Source organism: Danio rerio, chromosome 10 (assembly GCF_052040795.2).
Source record: "Danio rerio strain M-AB ecotype USA chromosome 10, GRCz13ab, whole genome shotgun sequence".
NCBI classification, from domain to species: Eukaryota; Metazoa; Chordata; class Actinopteri; order Cypriniformes; family Danionidae; genus Danio; species Danio rerio.
Window position 1 is genome coordinate 21,314,490 of NC_141030.1, and position 17,892 is coordinate 21,332,381.

At 34.7% G+C, this 17,892-nt stretch overlaps 1 protein-coding gene across 11 annotated transcripts; it reads right to left on the reverse strand.

Annotated features, from left to right (window-relative positions):
• Positions 1–831: 831 nt before the first annotated feature.
• si:dkey-200l5.4 lies at positions 832–17,334 on the reverse strand. 11 transcript variants are annotated; one of them, XR_015500562.1, is made up of 13 exons: positions 17,203–17,327; positions 14,856–14,909; positions 14,742–14,774; positions 14,566–14,598; positions 14,400–14,471; positions 13,515–13,541; positions 13,187–13,405; positions 13,041–13,130; positions 12,922–12,951; positions 12,709–12,741; positions 9,020–9,049; positions 8,919–8,939; positions 832–1,353 (listed from the first exon to the last, which is right to left on the reverse strand). XR_015500562.1 is itself a non-coding variant. In NM_001386729.1 (13 exon segments), coding segments are annotated over 13 exon segments (546 nt in total). In that variant the 5' UTR covers positions 17,327–17,334; the 3' UTR covers positions 832–1,321.
• Between the last annotated feature and the right edge of the window lie 558 nt (positions 17,335–17,892).

Below are 17,892 nucleotides of genomic sequence, written 5' to 3' on the forward strand. Positions count from 1 at the left end.
CAACGCCCCATCATACCCCTGCTCTTCACTTTTGTCCTCGATGCCGGATCTCTTACCACGATCTATTCCGAGACCTCGCCATTCACAAATTAAGCTCTGGGCTATTAACACGTCTCCATAGTAATATGTATAATCATATCAACAAGACAGGATGTGCACAAAGCAACTGGGATTAAAAGATCTGTTTAGCTCTCTGTGATCATCGATCATCATCAAGTGTGATTAAGCATGACTTTCACAAGTTTAAAACGGCGCATGTTTGTTGTGAATTTTGTTATGATTTTACCTTATAATCATTGGTAAAGTTCTTACTGTAGTATTTCTCACAAACGTTAAGTGAGATCTGCTTCCTTCATGTCTGTCACTGTGCTGTTTATCTGACAGCCGAGGCAGAGATTGATGCAACCTATGACAGGCATGTGGGAACGGTGGACGGGGAGAACTAGCATTAAAGGCAACGGCCACAGCTACATTGTGTTCAGAGCAGAACATTTCTATATCCTGAAAGCTATAATAAATAATCTGATGGGTGTTTTGAGCTGAAACTTTTCAGACACATCCTAAAGACAGAAGACTTTTCTTAAATATTGAAAAACTAGTAAAATAGGTGTTCTTTAATGTAAAAGCTCTTAATTCACCCTTCAACATCATAAACCATTAAAAGGTCTTACTTGTAGTTAATTTAAATACTTTTCTGTTTAAGTCCACTTGTCTGTTCCCACTGGCCGGTTTGTATTTAAGCCAAAAATGTGATCAATTTCACAGAAAAACAACAGTTCTTGAGTAATTTTGCTTCTCAAAGCATCTTCATTAAGAGCCTTCTATTCAGACTTTTAGGTTTTGGCTGTTTATTTTGACCATTAAAAGAATTACACCAGACATAAGATGCATTTAGCAACACAGAACATAGAGAAATATCAACATTTAAACCCTTAGAATGAAATTCCTCAGCTTTGTAATCTTCCATAAAACAGCTCGCCTTCATCAGGCTGTATAACATGGCATCTTTGGTCCTAAAATAAGCTGGGACAATGCAGATGATATAAATAAAGCTCAAACGAGCACCCAAGGACAGTAGACGGCGCTGGCCTGGATAACCGGCCTACATCTGCTGCTCTTCATCTGTTGTTACAGCCACCTGCAGGCTAACATTTATACCTGCACCAGCAGTGCTTACAGTCTTCAAGAGAAAGTGGCTTTGTGTGAAAGGTACATGATACACGGAGGTTTTGCCCAGGTGGTGTATGGGTTAGAAACATGCTTCATAAAACAAGGCATTTAGGTTTAAAGATATTACAGACTCCACACAGACACTCTTCTAATAATAAATGCTAGTATCATCAGAGTCGTCATCTAGAAAGAAAAAGTTAACACTGAGATTAATTATATAACATTCAAATAACATTCAAATAAAACATATATATATATATATATATATATATATATATATATATATATATATATATATATATATATATATATATATATATATATATATCTTTAAGACCTTTAAGGTCAGTGTGTTTAACGGAAATACAGTGCTCAGCATTTGTATGTACACCCCTCACGAATCTCTCTTTTAAATTCATATTTTTAATAGGAAGCTATATTACATTTGTGCATATACATTAGATTAGTCAGTACTGAAGCCAAATCTGGGACTTATCTAACAAAATAACATACGATAACGCTCCAAAAACTATATAGTAAACTAGAAAAGTAAAGTTCATATACACACTTTATGGTGGCGTGAGAAAGCCTCTTTTAAAAGTTTGAAGTAGCTATAAAAATTAAATAATAAAAGTAGTTGGCATAGATAGAGAACGACATATAGGTTAGCAGGTTTCTAGTATGAATCGGGATGTTTCTTGCCAGGTGGTTGCTAGAGTGTTCTGAGTCATTGTGTTGCTAGGGTGTTCTGAGTGGTTGCAAAGACTGTAGAAAACACAAGACATGTCACTCGTATACTTTTGAATGGGGAAAAGTGTAACTGTCAACAAGGAAAATTAAGCCCCGCCTTCTAGTATAGGAGCCAATCAGTGATGGCTATAGAATGACAATTCTCTGGGGGAGGGGCTCGGAACAGACGTGAGTTTCTGCAGATTTTGTGTAATACGAACATTTAAAAATAAAACTAAATAAAATAGATAGTTGTTGTTTAATTGTATTGGTTATTTCTAATATGACATTTAATCGTAAGCTTGGCATGTAGTTTTGGAGAATTTGATGTTTCCCTATTCAAGCAGGATCCTACTGCCCAACAGGCATTTCAAAGATGGCCGCAGAGTAAAATGACTTCCCTAAAGGGACTTTGGTGGTTGTTAGGGTGTTTTGTTTGTTAAGGCGTTGCTAGGCAGTTGCTATGGTGTTCTGAGTAGTTGCTCAGCGGTTGCTAAGGCGTTGCTAGGAATGTTCTAGGTGGTTCTTAAGGTGTTGCTATGTGGTTGCTATGGTATTCTAAGTGATTGCGAGGTCGACCACTGAGGGGTTGCTAAGGCATTGCCAGGCGGTTGCTAGGTTGTTCTAAGTGGTTGCTAAGACAATGCTAATGTGTTTGCTAAGGCAGGGGTTTTCAAAGTGTGAGGCGTGCCTCCCCTGAGGGGCGCCAGAGCATGTCAGGGGAGGCGCAGGAAAATATATAATAAAAATATAATTATTAAGTTTAATTATTAAATGTATTTTTTATTATATTTAAACGTTTTAATTAAACAAAGCTAAAAAAAAAAATAATACGTCAAAAATAAGAACCTTTTTTACCCAGAAGGCCATAGCTGTGAATTCGCTTCTGTTTGGCAAGCCTGCCAATACAGGTATATGCCTGCTAATACAATGGATCGATTTCTGAGACCCCCCGATTCAAAGCCTTCAAGTTCAGGGCTTAAACCCAAAAGACGACGATATGATGATCAGTATTTAAGTTTAGGATTTACGTGGACAGGACCAGCTGATGAACCACGACCTTTAAGTGTGGTTTGTCAAGATATTTTGGCTAATGACAGCATGAGACCCGCTAAACTTCGACTGTTTTGACTGGGATGAACAGTTCTTGGATCTGTTCTATTCATATTGAACCATCATCCTAGTTTTAAAAACGTTATATTAAAATACTTGTTATTACTCTGTAAATAATTGCACTTTCATGCAAATGATGATAAAAATGAGTTAACAGTCTGACATCTGTCTGTGTCTTTATATACAGTATACTGTATATATATATATATATATATATATATATATATATATATATATATATATATATATATATATATGTATGTGTGTGTGCGTGTTTGGGAGGAGGGGGGCGCCAATAGATAAGTTGTGTCAAAAGGGAGGCCCACTGTCTTAGACTTCGAAAACCCCTGTGCTAGGGTGTTCTGGGTGGTTACTAAGGCGTTGCTAGGCAGTTGCTAGGGTGTTCTGGTTGCTGCTAAGGCATTGCTAGGGTGTTCTGAGTGGTTACTAAGGCGTTGCTTGGTAGTTGCTAGGTGGTGGTTGCTAAGGTGTTGCTAAGTTGTCTCGAGTGGTTGCTGGGCAGCTGCTAACATAAATTACCATGATTCTAGTATTAATTGGCACGTTGCTAGCATGTTTCTAGCATGAATTAGCATATTGTTAGTATGGTTCTAGCATAGATAAATACACTAGATTTCGCGTAGGAACCCTGAGCATGCGTCAATAGCACCTCCACATTTGTACAGTGCTTCCAGGACAAATGTCATTCAACCGCACTTGTCAAGACAGTGTGCCAACGTGAAGATGCTGGACTTAAGCGCTGTGTACGGATGTAGTAACGAGCAACAAAGAAAACAAAGCACAATGTCATCACATTTCATAGGTAAGATTTTGTTTTGTACGTTTTTGTTTGTTACGAACTTTTGTGCTCAATATTAATGATAATACAGTCACTTAGCCTTGCAATTTCCAACTTGCACTAAATACCAGGCTTATGCTAGTTCTGTTGAATAGAATAATCAAACAATGTAAAAGAAATTTGACATCAAGATGCTGCGCTGCCAGAAACTTGTATTATTGTCGGCTCAGTGAACGAGTCGTTTATAATGGAGATTCATTCTCACGAATAGCTCCCTCTGTCAGAATGAGAAGTGAAAGCAGGAGAGGAGGTGTGTTTCAGAACACAGATTAGATATCATTTAACAGGGAGGGTGGATAGTACATTTCCATGCACACAAACACATGCTTTTTGTCAGGAATGTCCGTGCGGTCACTGATCCATCAATGTAGAAAAGTGATGTAAAATTATAATTTTCGTAATTTAAAAAAAATTGCATTCTGACCACCGCTCATAGATATATGTGTAAACTCTCGCTCATAGATATATGTGCATATCTCTGGCTCTACATGGTCACAGTCCGCGATTACAGCTTGATCCCTCATTCATTTCAAAGGAGCGCTACCCTGTACTAAAATGGCAGCTATTGACGCATTCTTTCCAAAGACAACAACAATGTAGGCGACATCTAATGTAAATATCTACGTGGTTCTAGTATAAATTAGCAGGTTGTTAACATGAATTTAGTTTGAATTAGCAAATGCTTAGAATATGATTAGTATGTTGGATAGTATGTTTTTAGTATGGACTGGTATGTCGCTAGCATGTTTCTAGTATAAACTAGCATGTAGTTAGCATGAATGTGGTATGAATTAGCATGTTTGCTAGTATGATTAGTATGGATTGGTACATTGTTAGCATGAATTGGTATGTTGTTAGTATGTCCAATATAAAGTCAATGGCAGTTTTTTACAATGGAAGTCTATGCGACAGCTGCTAAGGTAAAAGTGGTTGCTAGGGTGTAGCTGGTAAGTGGAAAGGTCATCAGTGATTGGCAGATTGGTAGTCTCAGTTAAATGAGCCCAACTTTAAGTTTGTTTGACAGTCTGGCGCAAAGTTATGATGTCAAAAAGTTTGGTCCAATGTTAAGTCAATGAGACTTTTATGAATTTTCCAGGTCAGTTTTCGGAAAACTGTAAGTTGGATCAGTTGAAAAAGATAGAGCAACCCGAGTCAGACCAGTTGAAAGGTTTGGTGTTAGTTTGGTGGTTGTAGTTGTACGGTCTAGGAGATGGACATATGGATATAGAAATTAGTTTAAGAATAAGAAGCAGAAGACTAAAAACTTTTGAATAATGTTTATGTAGTATAACAGCTTTCTGAAGCCACCATAAATATTAAATAAAAATCTAAAAAACAAGAAAAATTTAGTTGACATTTTTTAGTTTGTAGTTATTTTTGCAACACTTTGCTTGAATTTGATTGTATTTTTTCTCCATTTCTAAATATGTTTGGTGACTAAAATATTATTTTAATAAATATATCTGTTGAATACATCTGTTTTGTACATTGCCTACATTCACTGATAAAAATATAATAATATTTATCTTCAAAATGAGGTATACTCAATTATGCTGAATACTGCACCTTGTCCTATAGTTATAAATTTTGCTTCAAAACTGGTTTCAAAGGAGTTTACAGGAGATAGATTTGAATAACACCAAGGAGCTGATAATTAGCAGAAATAAACTAGCTCTTACTCAAGCGCTGAAACTTCTGGTCCTCGAGGGACATGAAATAGAGTCAGCGTGATGTTTAAAAAATTTGGGAACATTTATCGATAGTAAATTGACATTTGCTAGAAATGTAGAGTGTATTTTTTTAAAAAGCAATGCAGAGATTAGATCTCATTAGGAGGTTGCAACAATTTGGTGTGAGTCGAGAAGGTTTGGAGACGCTACACCAGAATTTGGTTGAAAGTGTTGTGAGTTTTAACATGATTGCATGATATAGACTATTGCCAATTATTTATTCATCCATTTTTCTTTGGCTTAGTCCCATTATTCATCAGGAACCGCCAATGTATTATCCGGCATATGTTTTACACAGCGGATGCCCTTCCAGCTGCAACCCAGTACTAGGAAACTTCCATACACTCACATTCACACACACACTCAGACAATTCAGATTATCATATTATTAAACATTATTATTAGTCAGATATACAGTATAATACAGCCATTCAGACACTCAGTTAGGGCTGACTGTCTTGCATAATATTAATACTGATCCTTTTAGATAATGATTGGTCAGATAACATAAAGGAAAAATAATAATTAAGGTTTTTTAATGGTAACAGTTACATAAAATGTTTTTTTTTTTCTTGTTCTAATAGAAAAAAAAACACCCACTGTTTGAAATGCCTGTTGGGCAGTAGGATCCTGCTTGAATAGGGAAACATCAAATTCTCCAAAACTACATGCCAAGCTTACGATTAAATGTCATATTAGAAATAACCAATACAATTAAACAACAACTATCTATTTTATTTAGTTTAATTTTTAAATGTTCGTATTACATAAAATCTGCAGAAACTCACGTCTGGTCCGAGCCCCTCCCCCAGAGAATTGTCATTCTATAGCCATCACTGATTGGCTCCTATACTAGAAGGCGGGGTTTCATTTTTCTTGTTGACAGTTACACTTTTCCCCATTCAAAAGTATACGAGTGACATGTCTTGTGTTTTCTACAGTCTTTGCAACTCTTTAATTTCAAGTTTACAAATGATGTCACTGATTTTGTGGAAAAAAAAACACACACAAAATGACGTATTTTTAATATAAAAAGTAATTGCTTCAATTTTTTAACCTTTTATCACAGTCTTGAACATGTGAATGATGTGAGCGATTAGCAACAACATTGGCTTTGATGCATTGTTTGATTTTCATTTTTTCTCCATAATTTACTGTTGGTGGCTGTTTTTGCCCCACTGACTTCCATTATAACCACATTTGATGGTGCATAAATACAGTCTTTGTTTTTGTTTACTCCATGTAGTTCTGAGAGCTGAGATGCATATTTTGATTCTCTCAGACACATCAAGGTAAGTGCGCAAAGGTCCCTCTCAGAGAAACACACTTTAATTTGCTGTTATACTCCATATAAAATCCAGAAACCAGGCCTATCTAAAGGGTTAATGGCGCCAACTGATGATCAACAGTAAAAATGACAAATTGTACCTTTTCCCAACAGGAAAAACCACCAACAATCAAAAATGCATGATTATATGGTGTCATGGTTTTGCAATAAAAAAATGTGGTTATAATGGAAGTCAATGGGGCAAAAACAGCCACCAACAGTAAACTAGGGAGAAAAAATGAAAATTAATTAAAGTACAAACAATGCATCATAGGCAATGTTGTTTCACATGTCCAAGACTTTGATAAAAGGTTAAAAAAAACTGTTTACAATTACTTTATTATTAAAAATACATAATTTTGTGTGTGTTTTTTTCTTCTTCACCAAATCAGTGACATCATTTATGAATTTGAAAATTAAAGAGTTAAAACCCTGTAATTTTCTAAGCAATTTAGTAGTTTGGATCAGGACTGAGGTTGATTAACAGATTTATGGAAAACAAATTTGAAAAAAAATATAAATATGATGCATTTTACAGCAGTTTAATTTAGTGAATGTTTTCATCGGATGTTTCAACAAAAAGGGTAGTAAATTTGCCCAGAGTGTATTGTTGAGTCTTTAAAAACAAATTTCAAAGCATTTTCCGAAAATATGTTTCAAAATAGGATTTGGCACCAAAAATCATTCTACCAGCTGAAAATAGCAAGCACTGAAATAGTTATGGCCAAATTAAGACTCAAGATCACCCCAGAGTGGATGAAAACATCCCCATCCGCGTAGTTCAAAAGAACTAACCCCCCCACTTGACAAAGGTCCAGAATTTGCCACTGGTCCGGAATTTTTGCCACTATATTCTCATTTGACCTATTTTGACTGCTATGTCATCATAAATTGTGGAAATAATCACTCAAAGGTTTTAAGAAAATGCACAATATGACATAAGTGAAGTCAACTTTCATTACTTTAAAAAAATTCAAAAACATTTTATAAGTAGCCTGATTTTTATTTTAAATCTTGAACCTTATTCTTGAGAGAAAAAAATTACCAATGAAAAGGTCCTAAGCACCAAAACCATCCTTTTAATGTTCAATACTAATTAGGTTGTGTATTAAAATCCAAAATCAAACAAAACGTTTTCAGGGGTGGCTTAAATAATGTGTCGGTGCTCTTTGTGTAAGGGATTTATCAGAATAAACATCAAAATCAGCCCAAGGCACTCAAAATATGTGGAAAAAATATTAAAAAGCCTTTATTGACATGGCTGTTCCTTAAAACTGCGGCTACATCAGGTTACCCTGATGAAGTCAAGTGTTTTTAAAACGTGTAGGCGCAGCTTTCAGAAATAGCCATGTCAGTAAAGGCTTTTAAATATTTTTCCAAATTTTTCAAGTGCCCTAGACTGAATTTAGCTGTTTATACTAATTAGGCTGTTGTTGTTAGATGAGTTTTCAAGAGAGGCTAGAACAAAATCGTGGAGCTCTTTTTTTATATTTGTTTAATATAAATATTTAGGAAATATTTTTGGTACATCAAAACTGGAAGATACAACAAGCTAATCTAGCTAACAATAGTGCTTAAAATGCCACTTATTGGAGTATTTAAACATCATAATTAAATAGAAAATGAGGTGAATAACTGCAAAAAAAGTTCATATTTTGAGAAAAAAGGACCAACCCTTTTACCAGGCTGGCTACGGGCCTGTATTCACATCTGTACTCTGCAGACTTTTCTTTTTTTACACAATTTATCTGATTATATACTTTTTACTCTACAAAAATAAAGAAATGTATTATTTTTTTCTGGCTGTTTGCAGTATTTTCTATATTGTGAAGTGATAGATAGTCTCAATATCCCTTCAGTAAAAACGTTAGACATGTGAAATGAAACAAGAATTTAGAACATGAATTCATCCATATATTACATAATGTGTAAGGCAAAAAAAAAAAAACTTACAGCGCTTTGATATAATAAATTAATATAAGTTACTTACTGTCTTTCTCAGCGTCTGCTTCTAAACAAACACAAGCATTGTTAGTGGCACACTGTCGCCCTCGTGTGGAAATAAACAAATCTTTGCTGCGCCTCACTTACCAACATCATCGTCACTTCCTGTGTTCGCTTCTACGTCAAAAACAAACATTGCGTAAGTGTTTTGTCACATGTGGCTCAAACACAAGAACAAATTAGCCGCATTTCCACTATCGGGCCAGTGCGAGCCAGGGCTTTAATCGGGCCGGGGCGGGCCAATAGCCCGGGAGGTTGAGAAATGAGGCTGAAATCATGTCGCGTTTCCACTGTCGGGCTAAAGCTCACAGCGCGTCACGCAAACACCGCCCACAGAACGTCCCCGAATCAAACGTCACATAACCCGCCCACTTCAGCGGGAATCAGGCAGATAAAGCACACCATAGAATCATCACGAAACGAAACAATTAAAATGAAGACAACCGAAACAAACAAACGACACGTTACTGTACAGCAGTACATTATATGTCTATACGCACAGACCTGTGTATTTCCATTCATTACATTTGTTTACTCGCCGACCGACTGCATTGTGCATGGAGTGCTCTCGCCACTAACGCAGGGACCCAACACAGAGAGCGCACACATTCATAATATAAAGCCACAGAAATTCTCCGTTATAACTCGATATGGCATGTATTTTTTAACATCCTTGTGTTGATAGAAGTCGTGTTAAGTTTTCAGCACAAGAGCGAGTAGCCTAATAAAATATAGCCATATTTGTTGGGCTCGGCAGCTATTCACTAAAACTCCTCATTTAAAGTTTCATTTAAAAATTTAACCACGTCATATAAAAACATAAACAGTTGTTTGAGGATTTAGAACACATTTTGTGTTTGGACTTTCCCCCATATGCGTTTAAAGCAGCGAGTGCTGCGCAGGACTGAGTGACAGAAAAAAAGGTATAGGAGATTCTGCTTTCACTCACCCAAATAATGCTCTGTTTGCGCGATTTGATTAATATCATCGTATCCAAATACTTTATAAATATTTACTTATATAAATATTTACTTTATATAAATATTTTAAACCTTCTCCGGTGTTTATTGTTTTTAAAAAATATCGAAAATCTTTTTTTTTTCAGACAGGTCTTTGCAAAATGAAAGTTAGGCTATATGTGGCTTTAAAACGGTTTGATTTATGTATTGTATATAGGCTACCTACATTGTTATAGCTAGCTTTTGTTTATTTTATATTGGTTAATTTATTTAATGTGATTTTATATATATCCGATATTTGTAATTCTTTAAATTATATTTCAATATACCTTAGGCTATTTTATCAAGATATGACAATATATTGTTTAAAGTCTACGAAAGTGGGCACGTATTTTGTTAAGTTTATGTCTTTCTGTTGTATTTATATGTGTATTCTCTCCAAAATAAATAAATAAAAAAGCCGCTCGCGGCATAACAGAGCTGTGAAGGAGCGCTCTTGCCCGGTCTCACACACACATACAGGCATCTAAACGTGCACAAACAAACAAACATTTTAAACTTGTCAAAAACTCTCGAAAACCTTTACTGTCTGATGTGTTTTTAATATGGTGTAAAGATTATTATGCGTTATTGAAACATAAAGGAGGACGCAGCAAAGAACGTCACTATAAATTAAAACTACTTTATTATTTTATGCAGCAGCCTTTCATTTAAAAGGGAAACATAAGGGTGATCATACGCAAAAAGACCCCAAACTATAAGGCTAGATGTTTTCTTTCCCTTATTTCTTTATTTGTTTGGCGCATGTACTCATGTGCGATCAGAAAATTCCGCCTCTCCTTTCACTCCGCCCCGAAGCCCCAGCTGGCCCTCCTTGGCCCAAGGTATTCGGCGGGCCGAAAAAGGCCGGCCGCTGGCCCCAAGAAAGCCCCGCTTTGGCCCGATTAGGCCCCGGAAGTGACAGTGGAAACCCCACTGGCCTTGGCTCGCCCTGGCTCGCTCGCTTTAGGCGCGATAGTGGAAACGCGGCTATTGTTTCCATATAGTTACAATAAACACATATCTTCATTACTTCTTTAAAAGGGTTGATTTTAGATGTCATTGTACATTTAATTACACATGAATAACTACGAAACTAGCATAGCTTTAATTTACTAATTCTGTAAAGAGAGGTGTTTATTTCAACATTTTTGTGCCTACATGTATTCATTTTGTTTTGCCTGTATATGTTTTGACTGACTGACTCTCAAAGTGCTGATATAGCTGCTAACTTGCATTTCACAAATGACCATACAGCTAAATTTTCTCAGTTATCTTTTACGGTCTATGATTAAGAGACATTGACTCTCTATTAATGTGTAATTTTTCAATTAATACACTTCCTATCAAACTTTCCCATTTTCATCAGCAAATGCTTTAGGATTGGAAACTTAATTACAAGCACAATTTCCCGCCACACAATTTTAAAATTGGAACAACTGTAATATTCTACATTAGAGGAAATCTTTATTATTAACTGGTTCAGAAATGGGGTGATATTAGTGAACCAGTTATTAGACAGTAATGTTAATTTATTTATTCTGATTTTACTGTAAGATATACTCTGTCCATATCTAAAAAACAATGTAATATTGTTTGTAAGGCCATCTCCTCTAATATGCTTTTTAGCAATAATAATAATTATTAATTGATGTCCCCCACGATCTGCTTGTATTTTTTTAACGAGAATTGGAACTGTACCTAAAACAATTACAGATTCTCATAACAAAATATCAATTAAAACGTATAAAACATGTGCTTTATTTAATATTCTGCATTCATTTGTATTGTTCTTTTCATGTGCCCTCATTTACTTCTTTATTTTTTGTTTTTATTTCTTTCTCATTGTCTTTCTTCCGCTCTACCTTTATTATATTTCTTAAAAAATTGTCACATTTCTCTCGTTGCAAAAAAAGTAATATTTGTATTGTTTGTACTATAATTCTATCTGTTTGTATTTCTACCTGTTGTAATTGCCTGTTGTTATTGCAATAAAAAACATAAAGCTAAAAATCTTCTTCAATCATTGGGTGTAAATTTTAAAAACGCTACACATACTGTAGGTTAATACAGGATAAATATCAATATGTGAAATAAAATCAGAAAAGTATTATATGTTAATAATTTGTTACACTTTGACTGACACATTTATTTACCAGTATGAGTTCTGATGATAACTATCGAAAATATATTTGTTTTAAGGATTATAAATAAGCACAAATATTATTTTAGAACTTTAGGCTTTTATTGAAAAAATAAATAAGCAAAACACATGTTTGTCCAACATTTTGTACACAACACTGTAAACCTACACTGTAAAAGCTAACAGTGAAAATCACTAAATGAAATAAGTTAGTTTAGCTTATATTTTTTTAAAAAAGTTACTTTGACCTAATAAAAAAGAATTCTGGCAACTCATAAGCTGATAATATCAAGCAGAACTCAAACTGAATAAGTTGGGAATTAATAAATTACATTTTTTTTTGTGTTAACTCAATGCTAGAAGCAATACCAAACCATTTGAGTAGCTACAGTATATTGTTGTTTGTATTAACTGAACTCATATTGGTTTGATAACTTAAAATGTTTGTTACTAATATTGTTACTAATAATACTCTAAATGTTTGATATCAACACAAATAACATATGTGCATAATGACTGAAAAACTGACTTTTTTCATCCTGTATTTGTGCAAATGTGCATTATGTTCTGTACTAAATTATGATTCTATACTGGAAATAAAGAGATTATTTAGTTTAAAAAGTGATTTTCTTTACCTGTATTGTTTGTTAGTGCTCCAGTCTCACCATCTGTTTGGTTATTCATAAAAACATTCATGTTGGAAATGAAACAAATAAGTTATTTACTATTTACCGTATATTTTTATTTTAGTATCTCTGGATTTCACAGGCTCTGTACATGTGGTCTGACAAACAATCAATTTTATTTAAATGTAATTTATAATTAATAGTTTATAGAAGTCATCTTACCATCATCTTCCTTCTCAAGCACCTTTGACTCTACAAAAGTCAGTTAATGAGCACATTATGAACTATTAATTGAATAAACAATACATTTTCAATAATGATCCTGAGCTTGAATTTCTTACCTTTTGAGTCTTCATCATTTCTGTCCTCTGAAATATATAATGCTTATGTTACATAATACTAATGCAATATTTTAACATCTATCTATCTATCTATCCATCCATCCATCCATCCATCCATCCATCCATCCATCCATCCATCCGTCCACCCGTCCATCCATCCATCCATCCATCCATCCATCCATCCATCCATCCATCCATCCATCCATCCATCTATCCATCTATCTATCTATCTATCTATCTATCTATCTATCTATCTATCTATCTATCTATCTATCTATCTATCTATCTATCTATCTATCTATCTATCTATCTATAAACACTGTTTTCTTTACCTGTATTTTCTGATCCTGCTTCTGTTTCACCATCTGTTGGAGTTATTCATGGAGTATAATTGCTAGTAACATCAAGTGTGAGTAAATGGCATCAAACACTTCAGTTTGAGTTCACAAATAGTTTTATTCGCTTCATATTTACCTTTCACGTGAGCAGCTGCATACTCATCTGAGGAAACAGAGATGATATGAGTTTTGTCTGAGTGCCATTTCTGTCTGTCTACACTTACCGGTCACTTTATTAGGCATACCTGTCCAACTGCTCAATAGCGCAAATTTCTAATCAGCCAATTACATGGCAGCAACTCAATGCTGCTGCAGTTCAAACCCAGCATCAGAATAGAGAACAATGGTAATTTAAGTGACTTTGAACGTGGCATGGTTGTTGGTGTCAGACGGGCTGGTCTGAGTGATTTCGGAAACTGCTGATCTACTGGGATTTTCACAAACAACCATCTCTAGGGTTTAAAGAGAATGGTTTGAAGAAGAGAAAATCTCCAGTGAGCTGCAGTTCTGTAGGCGCAAATCCCTTGTTGATCCCAGAGGTCAGAGGAAAATGGCCAGACTGGTTCGAACTGATAGAAAGGCAACAATAACTTAAATAACCATTCGTTACAACTGAGGTTCGCAGAAGTGTACCCATCTTCTGATAGCTACTTCTAGCAGGATGAAACACTGCCATAGAGCGTGAATCATCTCATACTGGTTTCTTGAACATGAAGAGCTCGTTCACTGTACTCAAATGGCTTCCACAATCACCAGACCTCAATCCAATAGAGCACCTTTGGGATGTTGTGGAATGGGAGATTACATTAACATCATGGATGTGCAGCTGACAAATCTGCAGCTGCGTGATGCTATCATGTCAATATAGAGCAGATTCTCTGAGGAATATTTCCAGTACCTTGTTGAATCTATGCCATGAAAGATTAAAACAAAAGGGGGTCCAACCCTGAACATGTTAGGTGTACCTAATAAAGTGGCCGGTGAGTGTATCCATCTGTCTATTTTTAAATATTTTCTTTACCTGTATCATTTGATACTGCCTTTGTTTCACCATCTGCTGGGATACCCATACGAGTCGTTTTTATGAGATCGTCTGTCAGAGAGTCAAATAACAGCGAGTGTAAGTAAATGGCCACAAAAACACGCCCAAGGTTGAGTTCATCAATAGTTTTGTTCACAGTGCTTACCTTTCACGTGTGCAGCTGCATACTGCGACTCATCTGTGGAAATATTATATGACCGATTATGTTATACCTGACAATCCGAGCACAAGTAATCAAGTTAAGTGTACACAAGAAGAGTTCGTCTGTGATTGTTCATATATGAGTCATTTGAACGGAAATCGCCTGCCTTGTTAACGCACCTGTGGTCTGTGGTGTGCTGTTCTCTGCATACTCTGAGGTCAGACAAAATCACGTTTGTGTTTACATGCTAACAGTACAGAAAAATGTCTGTTTAATTGAGTGAGTAGCTTTACCTCTCTCTTCGGATGATTCATTACTTTCGTCAGATTCCAGAGTCACTGAAATCACTACAAACACAGGAGGCGCACATGTAATTTAGCCTACATTTCCCAGCCAGTTTTCAAAACAATGAACTGTACAGAATAATGATACAATATTCATTCATTAATTTTCTTGTCGGCTTAACGTTAGTCCCTTTATTAATTCGGGGTCGCTACAGCGGAATGAACCATTGATACAATATTTGACTATGTAAATAATTTTGTACTAGGCTACTAATAAATTACTATTAATGACACGTCCATCAAACTGATTTAAAACAGCTTGTATGACTAAAAATATGAATTTAAGCTATTACGACTTATTAATCAAATAATATTTTATAGTGTATGCACAAATCAGTCCAAAGCCAAACAAATAAAAACATGCAAATATTCACATAGACTACATCAAATTGTAGGGAAGAGTGTGGACAGTCACAATTCTTTTTTGCATTTCCTTCAGTTTCTCAGAGACAAAAACAAAAAGCAACTAATTATCAGGCCTAAAAAATGAAAATATATATTTTTTACTGAAAATCTAAAATTGATCCTTTACTAAACTACTTCTTTAAACTTTGAAATGAATAATTAATCAAATGATTAATTCTTTCAAATTAAATTACATTGAAAGTGTGATAAAATTTATCAAATTGGGCAAGCTTTTAAATGAATTTTGTAATTGTGGACAGTTGCAACAGCATTTTACAACTGTCCCAACTTTGTTGACCCTGATTAAACTCTCTATGCTATGGCGATACAATAGCTTTAATTCTTGATAGCTATACATTCTTGATATTCTTGATAGCTATACAAAACAGTAGATTCATTTATATGAATTTATAATGTTTTATAATAACAGATTAGACAGTATAAAAAAACTTTTCTGAACATTAAAAAAACTTACATTTTATCCTAAAAATTAGTTTTATGCTGAAAAAATGGTCACAAATGGCTGTCAAACTGAGAATATTCATTCATTCATTCATTCATTCATTTTCCTTTATTAATCTGGGGTCGCCGCAGCAGAATGAACCGCCAATTCAAAAAATGCAGGTTTCCACACAATTCATTCATGTTGTCTCATGTTGTCTCAACACAATTTGATTAAGTTATGTTAACACTTTTAACAAACTCATGTGGATTGAACATTAAAAATTTAATTGTCCTAATGAAATCTCAAGAATTGTGTTTATTCAGCTTATTTTAAATAAGTAGTTTGTCAAAAAATGTTTTTTTGACTGTATCCAGCATATGTTTTTACACAGCGGCTGCCCTTCCTGCTACACTTCTTTTCACACACATACACTACAGACAATTTACCTTCCCCAATTCATCTAAAGCACATGTTTTTGGACTTGTGGGGGAAACTGGATAACTGAGAATATGTAGTATGAATATTATCATTTCCCAGTGATGTGTTGCAGCTGGAAAGGCGTCCGCTGCATAAAACATATGCTGTATAAGTTGGTGGTTCATTCCGCTATGGTGATCCCTGATTAATGAAGGGACTAAGCCGAAAAGAAATGAATAGCATCACTTTAGTTCTTTCCTAAATGGAGGAATAAGTCTTGTTGCAACTGCCCTCTACTGCAACCATCCCCACTCTCCTCTACTGTTAATCAGCCAACAGCTAGTGCATACACAACAACTAAGCCAAATCTAATATGTTATAATCAATAAATAAATCTGTAATAAATTAAGCGAACGTTCACAACAAACGAGAGTATAATTCATTTATTCATTCATTCATTCTATATTAAATCATATGATAAAGATAATAATGAAACAATTGTTATAAAGTAAATATTTTTTTTTATTCTAATAAGGATAAATTCATGCACACATGAAAATAGACCAATCTAATAATACCTTAATTTAATCTGTTAAAACTAAAAAATACACAGACTGTAACCTAAATATTATATTGTATTATATTATATTATATTATATTATATTATATTATATTATATTATATTATATTATATTATATTATATTATATTATATTAGCCTGTAAAATATAATTAGATTTTACTCTGAGGTGGCTTTATACACACATTACATTATTTACATTAACAGACAAAAAATATATAGATATATAAAACATCAAATTAGTTTAATTATAAATATTCATAGAAATATAATAGAAAATAAACAGCATTTATTTAAAAAAAACATAATACATTTAAATCTATTTTTGAAAGTGTATTCATTAGCATGTATTTGGCATTATTAAGCATGTATTCATTTAACTAAAACTGCTTACAGAGCAAATCAAAAAACATATTTCAGTGTACAAATGTTGTTATTTTGTAATCTTACCATTGTGGAAACCTGCCACTGCAATAAAGAGGATAATGGGAAGACCCGTTCTCATCTTGTATGACAGAGGTGGATGCCGAGCAAGTTTAAACAAGTGCTTAAGGCTTAAAGTCAGTGTGCGCATTGAATCGCACATTATCCAGCAACTCTTTTTATATATTATCGGGCATCACATGCTCTGCAGAGACAGACTGATCTCTGTTCACCTGCCAGCAGCTGAATGGCACAACACACAAGACACTCAGATGAGCCTTTATTTCCACGCTCAATGACCTGCATTGTCCATCTTTTATGGTGTTCAGCGGTGACTGGTGTAAGAATGGCATGCATGTTGGGTTTTGTGTTTGCAAAAGTAAAAGGTCATTTCCGATTGGTGTTTGTTTGGCACCACGGTGAAGGAAATGATTGATGGTGCTCTTAGATCTGATGATGCCACTGGGATTGACAAATGTGAATGTTGTGGTTTAGTTTTTAGTTTAAACATTTCTAAATCAATTATAATATGACCAGTGGCTATTTTAGGCAAGTCACTGCAGATGAAAAGGGTAAAAATATAAGTTGGGGTAGTTGGAAGTTCGAAGTTGGGGAAGTTGGGGTAGTTCGAACCACCTACCCCGCACTGACAAAGGTCCAGAATGTGCCATTGGTCCAGAACTTTTGCCCCTATTTTCTCATTTGTCCTATTTTGAC